The following is a 14,202-nucleotide window of genomic DNA, read 5'->3' on the forward strand; positions in this document are numbered from 1 at the left end:
TCGAGTGTGCGCGCGTGTCCCGCTACCATCGCACTTCGGGTAGGGAGAGAGGAGGGGGAAAAAAATCCCTTTCCCCAGCCCACACAGATATTTGTGTTGTTGTAAAACTGTTTGAAAGAAATGCAGGGGGAACGCGCTCGCCGCCGAGGAGCTGCGGCGGCGCCTGGAGGGAAGGAAGAGCAGCCCGCGACCCCTGGGAAGCCTCCGCTCCTGGGCACGGACGGAAGGAGCACGACCCAGCGCCGAGCCCGGGCGGCGGAGAGCGGCGGCCGCGATGAGCAGCGGCGAGGCGGCGGCACGGGCGGGCAGAGCGGCACGGGCGGGCAGCGCCACCGCCTCCCCCCGCGCCCCCCGCGGACCCCGGCACCCTTCCCCCGCCCGAGCCGCCCCCGCTGCGGCCAGCGCCGGGCTCGAGGAAGTTTGGCCGTGCGTGAGGATGCGGATTTATTCCTTCCCCCCTCTCTTTCCCTGGCCGCCGGCGCTCCGCTACTGAAAGCGGCACTGCACAAAGCCCGGAACGGCGGCGAGCCCTGCGTGTGCCGTAGTTGGTGTGTGTGCGGTGTGTGTGCGTGTGCGGTGTGTGCGGTGTGTGCGAGTGGCGTTTCTTGTTCTCTTGCAGGGTACAATGTTAAAAAGCCACCGCTAGTCGCCCCCAGTGCTCCTACTCTCTGGGTCTTTTTGTCTCTAGTGCAGATTAAACGTCACGTCCGCACTTGAACTTGAATTTTATCCCATTGTACAGAGGCAGCCCCAGCCATAGAGAGACAGAGCGCTCCCAGAGAACCAGGACTCCGCCATCTTCACATTGCAATATATAATAGTAATAGCCAGCACCAGCCCAGCTGCACTGGGGGCTTCCTTCCTTCCAGTCCCAGTGCCAGGCGAGGGGGGAAGAGTGCAAAGTGGTGCAGGAGCACTGGCAATCCAAAAGCACCAGGGCAAAGCAGTGCCACTTGAACTGGGAAAGAGGAGACACAGTTTCGGCTACCCCTTTTAAAAAAATTTCTCTCTGTATATCTACCCAGCAAGGGTCAATCTCTGAGAAACATCTTTTTTTGGCGAATTTTTTTTTTGAGTGGGGGCTATCCCAATTCTAGTACTTTTCTTCTTTTTTTTTTACTACAGTTTTAAATTTTTTTCTTTTTTTTTTTCTTTTCTTTATTTTTTTTTTTTTTTTTTTTTTTACCCTCTTGGTGGAAAAGCGCACTTGCCAATTTGCCAAGCACTCTGGAAAGAGGGAAAGAGAAAAGTGTCACTGGCGGTGCATATCCTCTTAAGTTCAAGAAGAGATCTGGAAGTCCAAGTGGCAGAAGCAGTGGAGAAAAGACAGTGTGTGAAAGAGAAAAAGAGCAAGAAAGAGCTTTTTCTGATGATGATGATGATTTTTAATTGAAAGGGAATCCCAACCAGTGCACCACAGCAGCAACAAAAAGGAGGCGGTTTTTTTCGTTTTTGATTTTTTTGAAAGAAGAACTCGATAAAGAAGAAGAAGAATAAAGAGGGGGAAAAAAAAGAGGAGGAGGAGGATCGGCCCCCCAACACATCCCCCCAAACCAGTGCAGCTCTCCAGGCGATGCCAGTGTAAATGCCAGGGCAATGTCCCGTCGCAAGCAGGGAAACCCGCAGCACTTGTCACAAAGAGAGATTATCACACGTAAGTTTGAACTTGGAACCAGACCGAGCCGAAATCGAGAAGCAAAATTAGGGAAGGGGAGGAAGCGGTTGGGGAGAGGGGGGTGTGTGTGGGGGGGAAACTCCAGGAGCAACCAAAGCTGGTAAATGACTTCAGAGAGAGGGAGAGGAGAAGGGAATTAAAGAGGGGAGGGGGGTGTGCGGCGGGGGGGATGGGCTGGGGGTGGAGGGGGGGAGAAGCCCGAAGTTTGCCGTGCGTTTTTGCAGCGGTGCGGAGGTGAGGCGGCCAGGCAGGCGGGAGGGCAGGCGGCGTGGAGCGGGGAAGGAGCTGCCGGCGGGCAGAGCGCGGCGTGGGGCGGCGCGGGGCTCTCCCGGGCAGCGGCTGCATGTGCGGGGGGCGGCGGAGCGGGGCGCGCTGCTCCAGGCCGGGCCGGGCCACCCCGGGCCCCGCCGGGCCACCCCGCCGGGGCTCCGCCGCTCGCCCCGCACCTCGTTCCTTGCTTCGGGGGTAACACGGAGCGGTGGGAAAAGTTGGCCGAGAGCCTTGCCTCGGCGTGACAGCCGCGGAGGGTGGGGGGAGGAGAATCAAGGTGGGCAGCAAGGGAGGGAGACGCGGAACGGCCGGGAGGGCTTAGCGGGAAGCACATGGAGACTATGGGCCGGCGGCGGCGGGGCCGAGCCCCCCGGCACTGGAGCGCGGGGCAGGTAGACGGCCAGCTGCGCCCAGCCCGCCCCAGGTGCATCGCCAGCGGGGGAAAAGAACTCTCCGAAGCGCGGGGCAAGGCAGAACCAGCTCGGCTGGGGCTAGAGGCAGGGCAGGGGCTGCCGAGGAGCTGGGTGCGGGTGGGAGTGTCTGTCGGTGGCGGGAGACGCGAGGAAAGCCGAGGCGGGGACCGGGGATGGAGTGCACGAAATGCGGGTCGGGCAGCGGCACCGGCTCGCCTGCGGGGCAGGAGTGGAGGCTGCACTTTGCTGAAGCTTCCATTGTAAATGAAAATACACACAGATACTCCCTCCCTCCCGCCCCCCCCACCCCCAACAAAAAAAAAAAATAGGGAAGGAAAAAATAGAGGGGGGGAGGGAAAGAGGCATCCCCCTCCCCCCCAGCATCAGAATCCCCCTCCTCCCCGTTCCCACCCCTAAAGCTCCGGGAGAGGGGCGAGTGCCTGCAGGCAGAGTAGGGGGCAGGTCCCCGAGCGGGCGCCCCACTCCGCTGCTCCGCCGCTCCCGTCCCCCGGGGCCTGTGCAGCGAGGCGGGGGGGGGGAGAAATGTGGGGGCGCCTCCCGGGGCGTGCGGCCCCCAGCGCTCCGCGCTGCTCCGAGGCCTCCGGGGCACGGGGAAGGGGGAGGTCAGGAGGGTCCCCATTTCCCTCCTATAGCATAGGACAAGTTTGGGGGGTGGTAAAAAAATGCCCGGAACGCCGTGGCCCCGCACCCGGCAAGCCAGGTGGGACCCCTGCCCCCCCCCCCCCCGCCCCGCCCCGCAAGACGAGTCCGCAAGTTGTTGTGCTGCGGGGGGCGGCGGCTCGCACGGAGCCAGCCCGGGGTTGAGCCTGAGCCACGGCGGATCCGAATATTTATATTGAGATTTTAAAAAATTTAAATAAATAAATAAAATATTTCCTCGGCTTCTCTCCCCTCCCCTGAAAGCCAAGAATAGGAGCCATCTGCCAGGAGCATTTGGTGCTTGCGAGCTCCTCTCTTTCTTTGTTACCGGTGATAAATTTCTGTTTGTAAGATTTCCTTGGGAATCGACATATATATGTGTATATAATTTTTCCACCTCCATTGGGATTTTCTTTTCATAGCAGAGGGCTGTTGGGGGACGGTTTGAGTTCCAAAATATAAATTTCTTTCGCTATTTTTTTTTCATACACACACACATACACACACACACACACACATATATATATATATACATATACACATTTTTATTTGCATCTTTATTTTTCAAAAAGTACCCCTCACCCCACCTCCAGCCCACCAGCTGGTGGAACCTTGATGAAGATGCATCTGGTATTCAGCTTTTTCTGGGGGGTTGTTTTTAATTCATTGTTATTTTGGAACCAGATTTACATCACCATAAAAGGTAGATTCCCCCCTTCCTCAACTCCCTCCCCTTCGTTAATTGCATTTTTGATTTTAACCATCCGGTTTGGAAAATGTCTTGTCCTTTTTGTTGGTGGCTTCTTATTTTTCTCCCCTTTCTGTTTTTAAATTTTCTTTTTAAAAGAAAAAGCATCAACAGCCACCTAAATCGCCCAGTGTAATTTCTCCCACTTGTTTTCTGTCTCACTTGCGAGGAGATGTGGGGTGTTGAAAGGGGGTGTGCGGAAAATCTGTTTTGTTGCGCGCGTCTGAATTTGTTTCAATGGGTGAAACATTTCTTTTCTCGTTGATGTTGCTGCTGGGGAGGGGGGGAAGGGGGGTGGAGAAGAGAGTCAGGTAGGCTTGTTATTCCAATTTGATCTCCTTTTCCGATCGCTTTACTTGAAGGTAAATAATGAGGCAGGAGAGTATTCAAAGGTGCCGAGGAGCTGCGTGTACAATGGGTTTAGCGGGAAGGCTGGGGGAGGAATGGAGAGCAGAGCTGTACGAGCTTCCCTCCCTCCCCTCTTGTATTTATCTATCTCTCCATCCTGAGGAAGCTGGCGGAGAAATCAGGCTGCATACTGAACAGTGGCAGAAAAAAATGAAGGTATCCAGGGGAGGAGGTGGTGGGAGGTGAGGGGGCGGGGGGGAGCTGCGTCGGGCTGGGGTTGGGGCTGGGGAGCAGGAACGCAGGCATTTCAGCGCACAGGTCTAAGCCTCAGCTGCAGGCGTGCAGGAGAGGGGATCGCAGCCTCTGCACTCCTTGGGAAATGTCATTCATGGGGGAAAAGCAGCCAGGCAGTGTCCTCTCTAAATGGGAGTTTGGAAAGTAGTGGGCAAACAGAATAGGAAACCAAAGCACTTACAACAAAATAGAGTCAATCCCAAGCCAAGACCCCAAAGCTAGGATGAATTGATATTGTTTTCAGAAATCTTGCTCTTATGTTTTGTTTAGCTTGTGCTTTTTTTCGCCCTGTCTCCCTTTTTGGCATCTGTAAGGGAAGTTGCATGTCAGGAAGGATTGGAGGTCTCTGTCAGGCAAGGAAAGAGATGGCGAGAGAGATGGGGAGAGAGACAGAGAGAGAGAAGGGTTTTCTAATACTGTTCAGCTGGAGTTTATTTGGTTTCATCTATTTGGTGTTTGGAGAAACATTTAGATCCTGAGTGTAAGACAAACAAACTCAAAAAGGAGAGAAAGTGCAATGTAGTTGTGCTCCAGAGTTGCAGCATTTCATTAGCACAGTGGTCTTTAAGACTGCAAAACGGAGTGGCCTGCCTGTGTTTGTCAGGCTCACCCAGGCAGCCTTGTAACCGTGTATGTGCAGGACAAAAGAAAGAGGTGAAACACATGGTGAGAAAAAAAGCAACTCTGGACCTTTCTTCACCACTGGTTGACAGATCAAACTTGGTAGCCAAGCTCATTTAAATGGTTGGACAATGCAAAAGAACTGATTATGTATAGAAGAGGAAGCTGAAGTGTTGAGCTGCTCTGTGCAAAGAAATGTTATTTTGGTTTTGTTCAAATTGCTGATTTTCCAGCTTAAGATCTTCCATTTTTAACTTAAGAAATCTGTTTTCAAACTAGCCCTGCATTTTGCATTTGAAGGAAATGTGAAAGGAAAGAGCATGTGAAAACCTCGCTGGTAGCAGTTTTGCAGAAGGTGGCAAAGCCAGAACATTTCTGTAAAGCAGCAGCAAAGATTGAGAGGGAAAAGCACAGGAAAATCATACAATTCCAGGCAGAGAACCAGGTTTCCCAAGGCAGGTCTTCAGTACTTGGTCAACAGGTTTCCTAGGAAGAGCAATAATTTCCTGTATCACTTTGTTTTGTACGTAGTCATTAAAAATCATAACAAAAACCCCTATGATTTTTTGCATGTCAAAGTTTTGCAAATTGCTCCAAGGAGCTTCTCTTAAAATGCATTTAGATTTAGTGCAATTAACGCACTTTCCCTGCAGAACAAAACCCACACCAATGTAATCAACTCTAATACAAAGAGAATGTAAGCTGTGACTGAAGAATTAGAGAGGAAATTACTATTATTTTAAGGATGGATGACTTTTTCATAATACCTGCATGGCTGTGCACAGAAAAGCACAGCCTTTTAAAAGACATTACATGTGTTTACTTTAAGTAGGACAGGGGAAAATAAAGGTTGTTTGCCGTCGACTTCCAGGTTGTCTTTCATTTGAATATATTTGTATTGGACTTACAAGATAAGTAAAAAAAAATACTGGCACATTTTCATAATTTCTGTTCTTTAAAAATATTTTTTAAAACTGCTGCAGAGTAACTAGGTTGCGGCTGTGGGTTGTTCTGTCCTTTTTGGTTGGTGTGTCCGGTGGCTTAAATAGATATACAGTGGGTGAGAAACCATTTTGCAGTTTTTTTTCTTGTCGGCAGATGCAGAGCATATTTTGTCAGGCTTATTTAAATACCGAGAAATAATACTCTTCAAGATTTCACAAACTGGCTGCCTTTAATAGAAATGGTGGGAGCCCTTGTTTTGCACAAAATGTGTGTTTTTCTGCAGAACAAAGGGTTGTCTTGTGGCATATTTGGCAATAATTATGACTTAGAGAAGTGTGCGCTCAAAGTAGTGGTACAAATTTTTGATATCATTTTTAGACGCTGGTTGACTTCAGCTGCTCTTCCCAGGGCTGAGCTTGCTCCGAGCAAACCTCTCTGCTTCCAAAATGCCTCGTACACGATATTAGCTTGTCTCCCACATTTCCTACCTGCATCTCTGCTCTTTGTGTTGTTTGTTGATGGAAAATACTTTCCAAAATAAACTTCGCCGGCTGCCGGAGCCTGCCGTGTGCCCCGGCCGCCAGTGGCGGGGGTTGGCGACTAGGGGGAGCTCCCAGCCCGTGCGATGGCCGCGCGGGCTCCGCCGCGGGACGCGCGGGATGCGCCGCCGGAGCCCGCACCGCCGCGCCCGGCGCGCACCGTGCTGCGAAATGCGCTCGGCGTAAAGTTGTAGTATTGATTTTCATGCGAAGATCTATCTAGAGCTAGCCGAGAGAGGCTGACAGCGAGACAAATCTATTTTTAGCTAAATCGCGGCTGATTAATTGACTCGGGCGGACAGAAGTTTTAATTAAAATTAGTTTTTAACGGTGCTTTTTATTGTCAACAGACAATGTTTAAATTCTCAATTTGTTGTTGTCAGATAGTGATCAGGGTAATGATACCTGCACATGAGTGAGTTCCTGCGTGGTGGGGTGTGGGGGGAACCCACAGAGCGTATGTTTGTTCCAGTGGATGTGAAAACACAGAGTGAAGAAGCTGGAGTTGTAGGACAAGATGTGTGCAGCAACAAAACAGACACACATGTACAGAAATTGGCTTCTATTACATATCAGAAAGCCGCATGCACTTCTGCGGAGAGGATTTGATATGAGATAGTTTAATGTACTTTGATCCTCAGGTCCTTAGAGCAAACTATCTGTAGTTCCTGCAAATGAAAATAAGCATTCTTTTTTTTCCTAGAGAAATAAACACAAAATCACATCTGTCACGTAGAAGTTGCTGCTGAGCAGCTCACAGGCTTCTCCGACAGGCTTGTGCTGTTCTCTGCTGCAGTCGGCTTGGGTGTCGGGGATGGACTTTCGCAGGACGCTTTCTTAACCAAACGTATAATTTAGTGGCATGCACACGGGAAGCTTTGGATATGTGTTTCATGCATCCTGAGAACTCCATCGAGTTGCAGCACTATTAACATAGCAGAAGCGTCTTCTTACTTTTAGGGTGCAATATGTGCATGGAGGTTCTTCTGTGACAGGAAAGTGCGCTTTATTCTAACCTTCAAGAGAAGTAAATTAGGCCAGACAAAGGATCAGGGCTGTCATCAGCTGTACAAAAACCCTTCACTCTTGGGTAGAGAGGACCAGTAATTTATCTGATGATTTCTCTACTTCATTTAATGTTTGAATTGAGCTAGTTGGAAGCATATACACAGCAGCCAGCTCATTTGACAGACTGGTAAGCTGAAGAGCACAGTGCCTGGGCCGTTGCTGATGCTAGTGTTGCACAGCCATGGAGAAAACCTTCCCTTCTCCCCTCCCAAAACCTCAGACTTCACTTACTGTGGCTTTCTTTCTATTGCATGATTCTTAAATTTTATCAAGAGAAACAGCTATCTCTCTCCCCCTCCCCTTCCTCTACCCACCAAATTCACACACACCCACGCTCCCCTTCCTCTCTCTCCCTCTTCTGCCTCCCACCCTTCCCACTCCCTCAGGTCAAAGCCGGGTGGGAAAGCCTCCCTGCAGAGACCTGTTACCCCAAAATGGCTCTCAGCCTCCTTGCCAGAGCATTTCCTAATCTTTGGTTGCAGTTTGGTTTCTCTAGGGTTGCAGTGCAGTTGTTGGTTGAATTTAGTCTCCCTTCAGTACCGTCCAGAGAAAGCACATGGAAAAATAAAGAGTGCTGGGGTTTACCCACATGCTTTAAAGTTAGCAATTCCACTAAAGCACTTGGTGAAGCATCAGCATTGTCTGTTGACGGCTTTATATGTATGTACCTTTTTAATGAGGGAGGGAAAAGGCATCAATAACTGCATGCACTGATAAATGCATGATTCATTCAGTTGCTTGTACTATAGCATCTTCCTCCTCGGTGTTTATTTACTTTTTAAAAATGTATCTGGGCAGGCTGCACACCATTTCTCGGCACTCAGCTGCAGCCTCAGAGGTTCCTGAACATCAGTTAAATTTGCTCGCTGTCTGTCCTCCTTCTCAAAAAGCTGTTGCTTGATCAGTACTGTAGACCCTTGCTGGAGCTTTAAGTAGCAGCTTATTTCTTTGCTTTCTTTTTTCTTTGCTTTTCTATTTTTTCTTTCTTTTTTTTTTTTTTTTTCAAAGGATATATAAAAGATGCCTAAAGCAGGCTATTCGAAAACAAATTAAAGTAGAGGGACACACTTCATGCATTGCAGGCACGCGCCAGTAGAAGGGGGTTAGAAGAATATAATCATTTTACTGGCAAAAAGTGACACCAGATCGGGGATTTGATTAATGATGCAGCATTCACAGGGACTTAGTTCTGTATTTTTGACATATGCAAGTCTTTTGTGTAGTTGCCTCAGTGCAAGAAATTCCGTTTTGTTTTTTTCCTGGAGCAGCTGATAATTTGTATGTGTGCTGGATATGCCCAAGGTACTTTCCAAAGACTAAGCACTAGACAGCACAGTACAAAAAAGGAATCCAAAGTTAAGGGAGAGGAAAAAAACATACTGGTTTACTTAACTTTTTTATGACCCCTTTTACTAAGCCACTGGAAGAAGCCATAAATTCGCTGAATGTTATAATGAGTATGCTTCAATGAAAGTAAAAAAAAAAAAAAAGGCTTAAGAAAATCGTATATGAGCAACAGTGTGCCACAAACAATTGAAAAATGCAGTCTCTTTTAAGTCTGATATTTAAGAAAAGATCTGTTGTGTGTTTAATACATGCTCAAAACTAATTACTTAATTTTGATCATGCCTTTTAAATCCTTGGGTAAGAATCTCTGCTTCCAGTATTCTTTCCTATGCCAGTTGAAAGCCTGTACCCAAATACTGCTCCTTCTCCTTTTGTGGCACCGAGCACTCCTTTCTCTCCTTGGTTGTCGTTTAGTTTTAAATAAAACAAATGTATTCACTGGGGAACAAAGAGTGCTTTTATATCACATCATCACGTCCCATTTTATCTGCAGAGATTTACAGCTTCTGCAGTCTATAGAAGAGCCTATACATTTTCTGCTTTCAAAAGCAGTAAATATTTTTTATGAATGTATAGTTTACTTAAGAGACACACTACTCTCTTCCGTACCACTGTACATAGTTTCTGAAGAAATAACATCTGACAAGTGTTGGTGATTTGTGCAGATTCTTGGATATTCTTGTCTTTTGTCCTGTTTGGGTCCGGCGTGGTTATTATGTTGTTTTCCTTCTTCTTTTCCCTAAATCCTGATGTGTTGACTGGCTCTTTGTGGCAGTGCTTGGGCTTGTTCTGTCTCAGGTGCGTACAGAGGGTTAAACTGCTTTCTGAGAGATTCGGTCTTCTGCAAAAGGTGCCTGAGGTACCAGTGCTGCAGCACAGTCCTTCACCTCGCAGCCCTCGGCGGGTGCTGAAGCGTTGGAGTGACCGGGTCATTTCGCGCGCCCTCTCTGCACCGCCGCGCCCCGGTCCCCTCGCGGTGCCAGCGGGGGCGGCCGGCTCCATCCTGCCCGCGGGGCCCCGGCACCTGCCGCGCTGTGCCGCTGGCCGCCGGCACGTGGCGGCGGGGGACTGGACGGCGGCGGCTCTGCGGCTGCACCGGGGCTCGCACGGCACGGAGGGGCACAGCCTCGCCTGCCGCTGCTCCGGCTGCCTTTGTGCGCTTCGCACATGCCGGAGAGTCCCTGGGAAAGCGAGGCAGAGTACGGTCTCCTGAGTTTTGGGGGCTTCTCCATCAAGTTGTCTTTTTTTGGCAAACTCAGCCTCAGACTTACATTTAGGAAAAAAATTAAATACCACAAACAATTGCTTTGCAGTCTTCAGAAAAATTAAAAGTTGGTGTCAGATAAGCGATGCCTGGTACCGCTGAACATGATGCTGGTGCAATATGTAGGTATAATCTCAGCTCTGCACCTTGTGGCTGCAGGGAGCTGATGGGATGCTCTGGAAGCAGGTTATGGATAAACTTCGACGGCAAAGAGCCGCGTTGCCCGCTTTGAGCAGCGTTAGTCTTTGTGCAGCAAGGACCCTGACACCGATCTCAGTGATAACCCAGCCAGAGAGCGTGTGATTCGAGCTACTTTCCGTTAAGCATGTTGATGTTACAGTAAATGTGACATGTGGGTGTTGATTGAAGGGACATAATTTTCAGGCCTGCTTTGGGCCAACACCCTGAAGAGCAAGTCAGTCCTTTGTGCTCGCTCCCCAACTAGGCTGAGCTCTCTCTGCCTGTGCCTTCAAGACAGCAGTGACTGTGAGAACAGTGCACTTGATGTGCTGCAGCGCATTTCTAGGCAATATCCTGCGCCTGACCACCAAGAACTGTGTCCCCATGGTGGACTCCGGGCTCCCCCAGTTTGTCCCAGAGAAGGGCGGCCTCTGGGGTAGGCTGTGCCTGGTCTCCCAGGTGGGCACAAGGGTGGGCAGAGGCTGTGGCAGCGTGCCGCGGCAGGCAGGGCACCCAGCAGCACCTCTGCAGTGAAGGCACTGGCAGTGCTTGCCTTCACCAGCCCATTATTGATTTGTGCAGAGAGCACCCACGGTGGGGGGAAGTTTCACATGCAACACTTTGACCCAACACCAAAACATTTCCTCTGCTCCCTTTGCCTCATTTTGATGCTGTAGAACAAGAAAAATAAGGAAAAGAATAGGTTGGCAACTTCTAGATCCTTTTTTACCCTGGTTCTGCAGAGCAATAAAAAGACAAGAAAATAAATGGTTGCTGTCTGGACCCAGTCTCATCCAAACTCTGTGAACAAACATCCATGGTTCTGTCCTTTAAAGCTTTGGAAATGGCTTTTAGCAAAGCAGTCTTTTCCACTATTAGTGGGTAAGATTTTGGGACAACTGACAGGCAGAAAGTAGTAAGCATTTGCATTCACTTTAATACTGGGCATGAGAGCATTATTTGCATGGGGCACATATGCTCTAATGATGTCACCACGCTGGAGTAGGAATGCTGGTGGCTTTGTGACAGTGCCTTCATGGAATTAAGGGGTTTGTCCACTGTATTTCGGTGTGGTAGACAGGCAGAGACCTTGGAGATGCTGCTTAGAGTCCAGTCAGCAAGTGTAATGCTTTTTTTTTTTTTGAGTAAAGCAAATGATTTAGATCATCCGGTTGCTTTAATTTCACAAAGCCATCATATAACAACTGTGTCACTCATGTCCCCAGAGACTGCCCATCGCCAACTCACTGTGCTCCCTAGGCAGGCAATGCCAAGGCAATCCTCTGTGTAGGAATCTCTGGATGTAGGGAAAATACTGGGCACACCTTAACACGCCTGAAAGAACCAGGGCACGAGTCCTGGCTGGAAATAGATAATTTGCTTTTTTTTTACTTTTCCCATGTAAGTGACATGAGATGTTTTCCCTTCTATTTTGTGTGGCCTAATTTCTTCTTCTTAAAAATATAAATTAATTTAAAATAAATACTTGTGAAGAAATACCCTATTACCTCTAAACCCGTCTACCAACAACAGCAATAAAACCACAGAGTTAAATTCAAATAATGTGAAGCGACTCATTTTAAACCCACAGACACAAGCAGAGTCAGAACTTTAGATTGAGACTGGCCTAAATTGCCCCACTGGTATTAAGGGGCTCCTTAAACAGCCTAAGATCTTGGCTGTTGTATTAACCAGGCATGACCCAATGTGTTATGGGCTGGACTTGCAGGCTTTTTTCTCTTTCCCTTTGTGGGTTTTAAATCTCTCCTGTAATGTTACTTGAATGTAGGTTTTTAATGGCTTAATTGAGTTGTCAATAGGAAGCCTTTTCTTTCTGATGTTTTTTTATTCTAAGTAAAAAAAAATAAATGCAAATTGACATGGATAAAATGCATTTGAAGATCTATTCAGTATTTTGTTTTTCATTCTTTTATGTCTGTTTTCCATGTTGTGAATAAGGGGATGTAATATAGCTTTTGCATTGTTGGGTGAATAGCTGGTCTCATGATTGATGATTTATTAAGCTCAAATCAGAAATAGAGTTGAGTAAAAAAAAATCTTTTGATAGTTTGAAACCCAATTACTACTGATCACGAGGGCTCGGCGTACCAAGAAAACGAAAAGCTGATTTTTGGTGATGTGACGACTGCCAAAATATGAAGGAATACCAGATGTTATTTTAAAAAAGTGCCATTGCAGAGTCCTTGGAAAGAGAGAGTGAGCGAGTGTAAGCGAATAGGCATATGTGGATTTAACTAATATTCAAATGAAGTGTAGAACTGAAAAGAAAGAATTCGTAACAGTTTAGCTGTTCAAACCTCCTTCATGTTTCCACAGACGCCTGGTCAGGACCCTTATCAATTGCAGTAATTTTGCTATGCTTTCTGAAGAGCACAATCTAAATCACAGGCAAAAAAAATTTATAAATCCTCACATCAAAAAGATAATAAAGTTGAGATCTGTGCTTTTCTTTATATTTGTTACATATATATAAATGCCAAAATTCAGTTTTTGTAATTTAAGACATAGACTTTAATCAAAAGGCTTTACAGGAATGTTAGTGAAACTAGTAAAAAGCATTTTTCCCCCGTGCCATCTTTTATTCTTACGACCCTTGGTTCAGTTCTTGTTTTTGTGTTGTCTTTTCCAGCTCTTTGTCCCATCTCCCACTTGTGTATCTTCGTGCCTGTGTGTGCCTCTCTGTACAGTTTTTTAAAATATTTTGACACACTCTTCCCCCTTAATAGGAATTCTGGCTACAAATTGCATGCACATTTCTAAAAGACCCTTTTCACAGTCCTTTTCTTTTGGCTCTAAAATGATGTATATGTAATTGGTAATTAAAAGTGCAAGCTCTCTTCAATATAAACAATATTGCTCAATGTTAGATCATTAAAGGGAGCTGCAGCATTAAATAATTACCTTTTGCATCGTGACACACTGTTCGCAGGTATCTACTCCCTTCCCTGCAGTGTCTTTTCAGCACAGGGTTATAGTCACATTTTCACTAAGGCAAGGAGACATCTTTTCATGATATAAATTGCTGAATTAATTGCTTAGTATTGTCTTCAAACTCCTTTTAAACCTAGATTAAGAGGAAAACGGTAATTAATGATTTTCAGAATGAATGAGTGAGTTGGGAAGCATAAGCCTTCTTGTGCCCATCGTTGGCTCCAGCAGGATGGTCCATGCCTGGGCACTTCTCTGGGGTCCCTGTGCTTTTCTGCCGTCACTGTCGCTGCTGCTGCCGCTCTGCCTCCGCTTTGCTGTTAGAGAGCTCTGATGCAACTCGTAATACAGCTGGTAGATCTGCTGATCAGTTATTTATTCTGGAAGGCAAAAGTGGGAGTGATTCTTTTTCTAAACTACCTTTTTCTGAGGCTTAATCATTTTTGTTGCCAGGCAATGCATTCCACCTTCTACCTCTTGCCCCTTTTCTATGTGTTTCTTGTTGTTTTTGGGGTTTTTGTTTTTTTTTTTTTTTTTTGCAATTGCTGTGGGGTGGGACAAAAATCCTTTTGTTTTCAGAATGGAGAAGCATCCAGGTCTGAATTATAACATCTGTCTATCACAGTCTTACTTCTTTGAGATATTTCTGTTACTTACTTTCCCCAGGAAATCCATGAGGAAACTAATAGAGAACATTTTTCCTCCTATTCCTTTAATCCTGATTTGATATTCGATTAGAGGTCTCAGTCACTGATTTACATACTGTTAGTTCCTCTGTTTTGTTCAGCCTAAATCCTATAGTCCTTGCAGAGGCAAACCAGCCTTAGGCAAAAGTCAGTGGAAATTTTGCCTAAGTACAGTCCAAGGTTTGTATGATTTGG

The 14,202-nt window shown here is 47.2% G+C and overlaps 1 protein-coding gene across 2 annotated transcripts in view; it reads left to right on the forward strand.

Moving 5' to 3' along the window:
- Nucleotides 1-1,596: 1,596 nt before the first annotated feature.
- The window catches only part of BCL11B (BCL11 transcription factor B), a 91,161-nt gene continuing 78,555 nt past the window's right edge, over nt 1,597-14,202 (forward strand). For both annotated transcript variants that reach the window (XM_053945545.1, XM_053945547.1), the window contains exon 1: nt 1,597-1,654. In XM_053945545.1, the coding sequence (XP_053801520.1) occupies nt 1,597-1,654 (58 nt within the window). The remainder of the gene's footprint in view (nt 1,655-14,202) is intronic.

Source organism: Vidua chalybeata, chromosome 6 (assembly GCF_026979565.1).
Source record: "Vidua chalybeata isolate OUT-0048 chromosome 6, bVidCha1 merged haplotype, whole genome shotgun sequence".
Taxonomy (NCBI): Eukaryota; Metazoa; Chordata; class Aves; order Passeriformes; family Viduidae; genus Vidua; species Vidua chalybeata.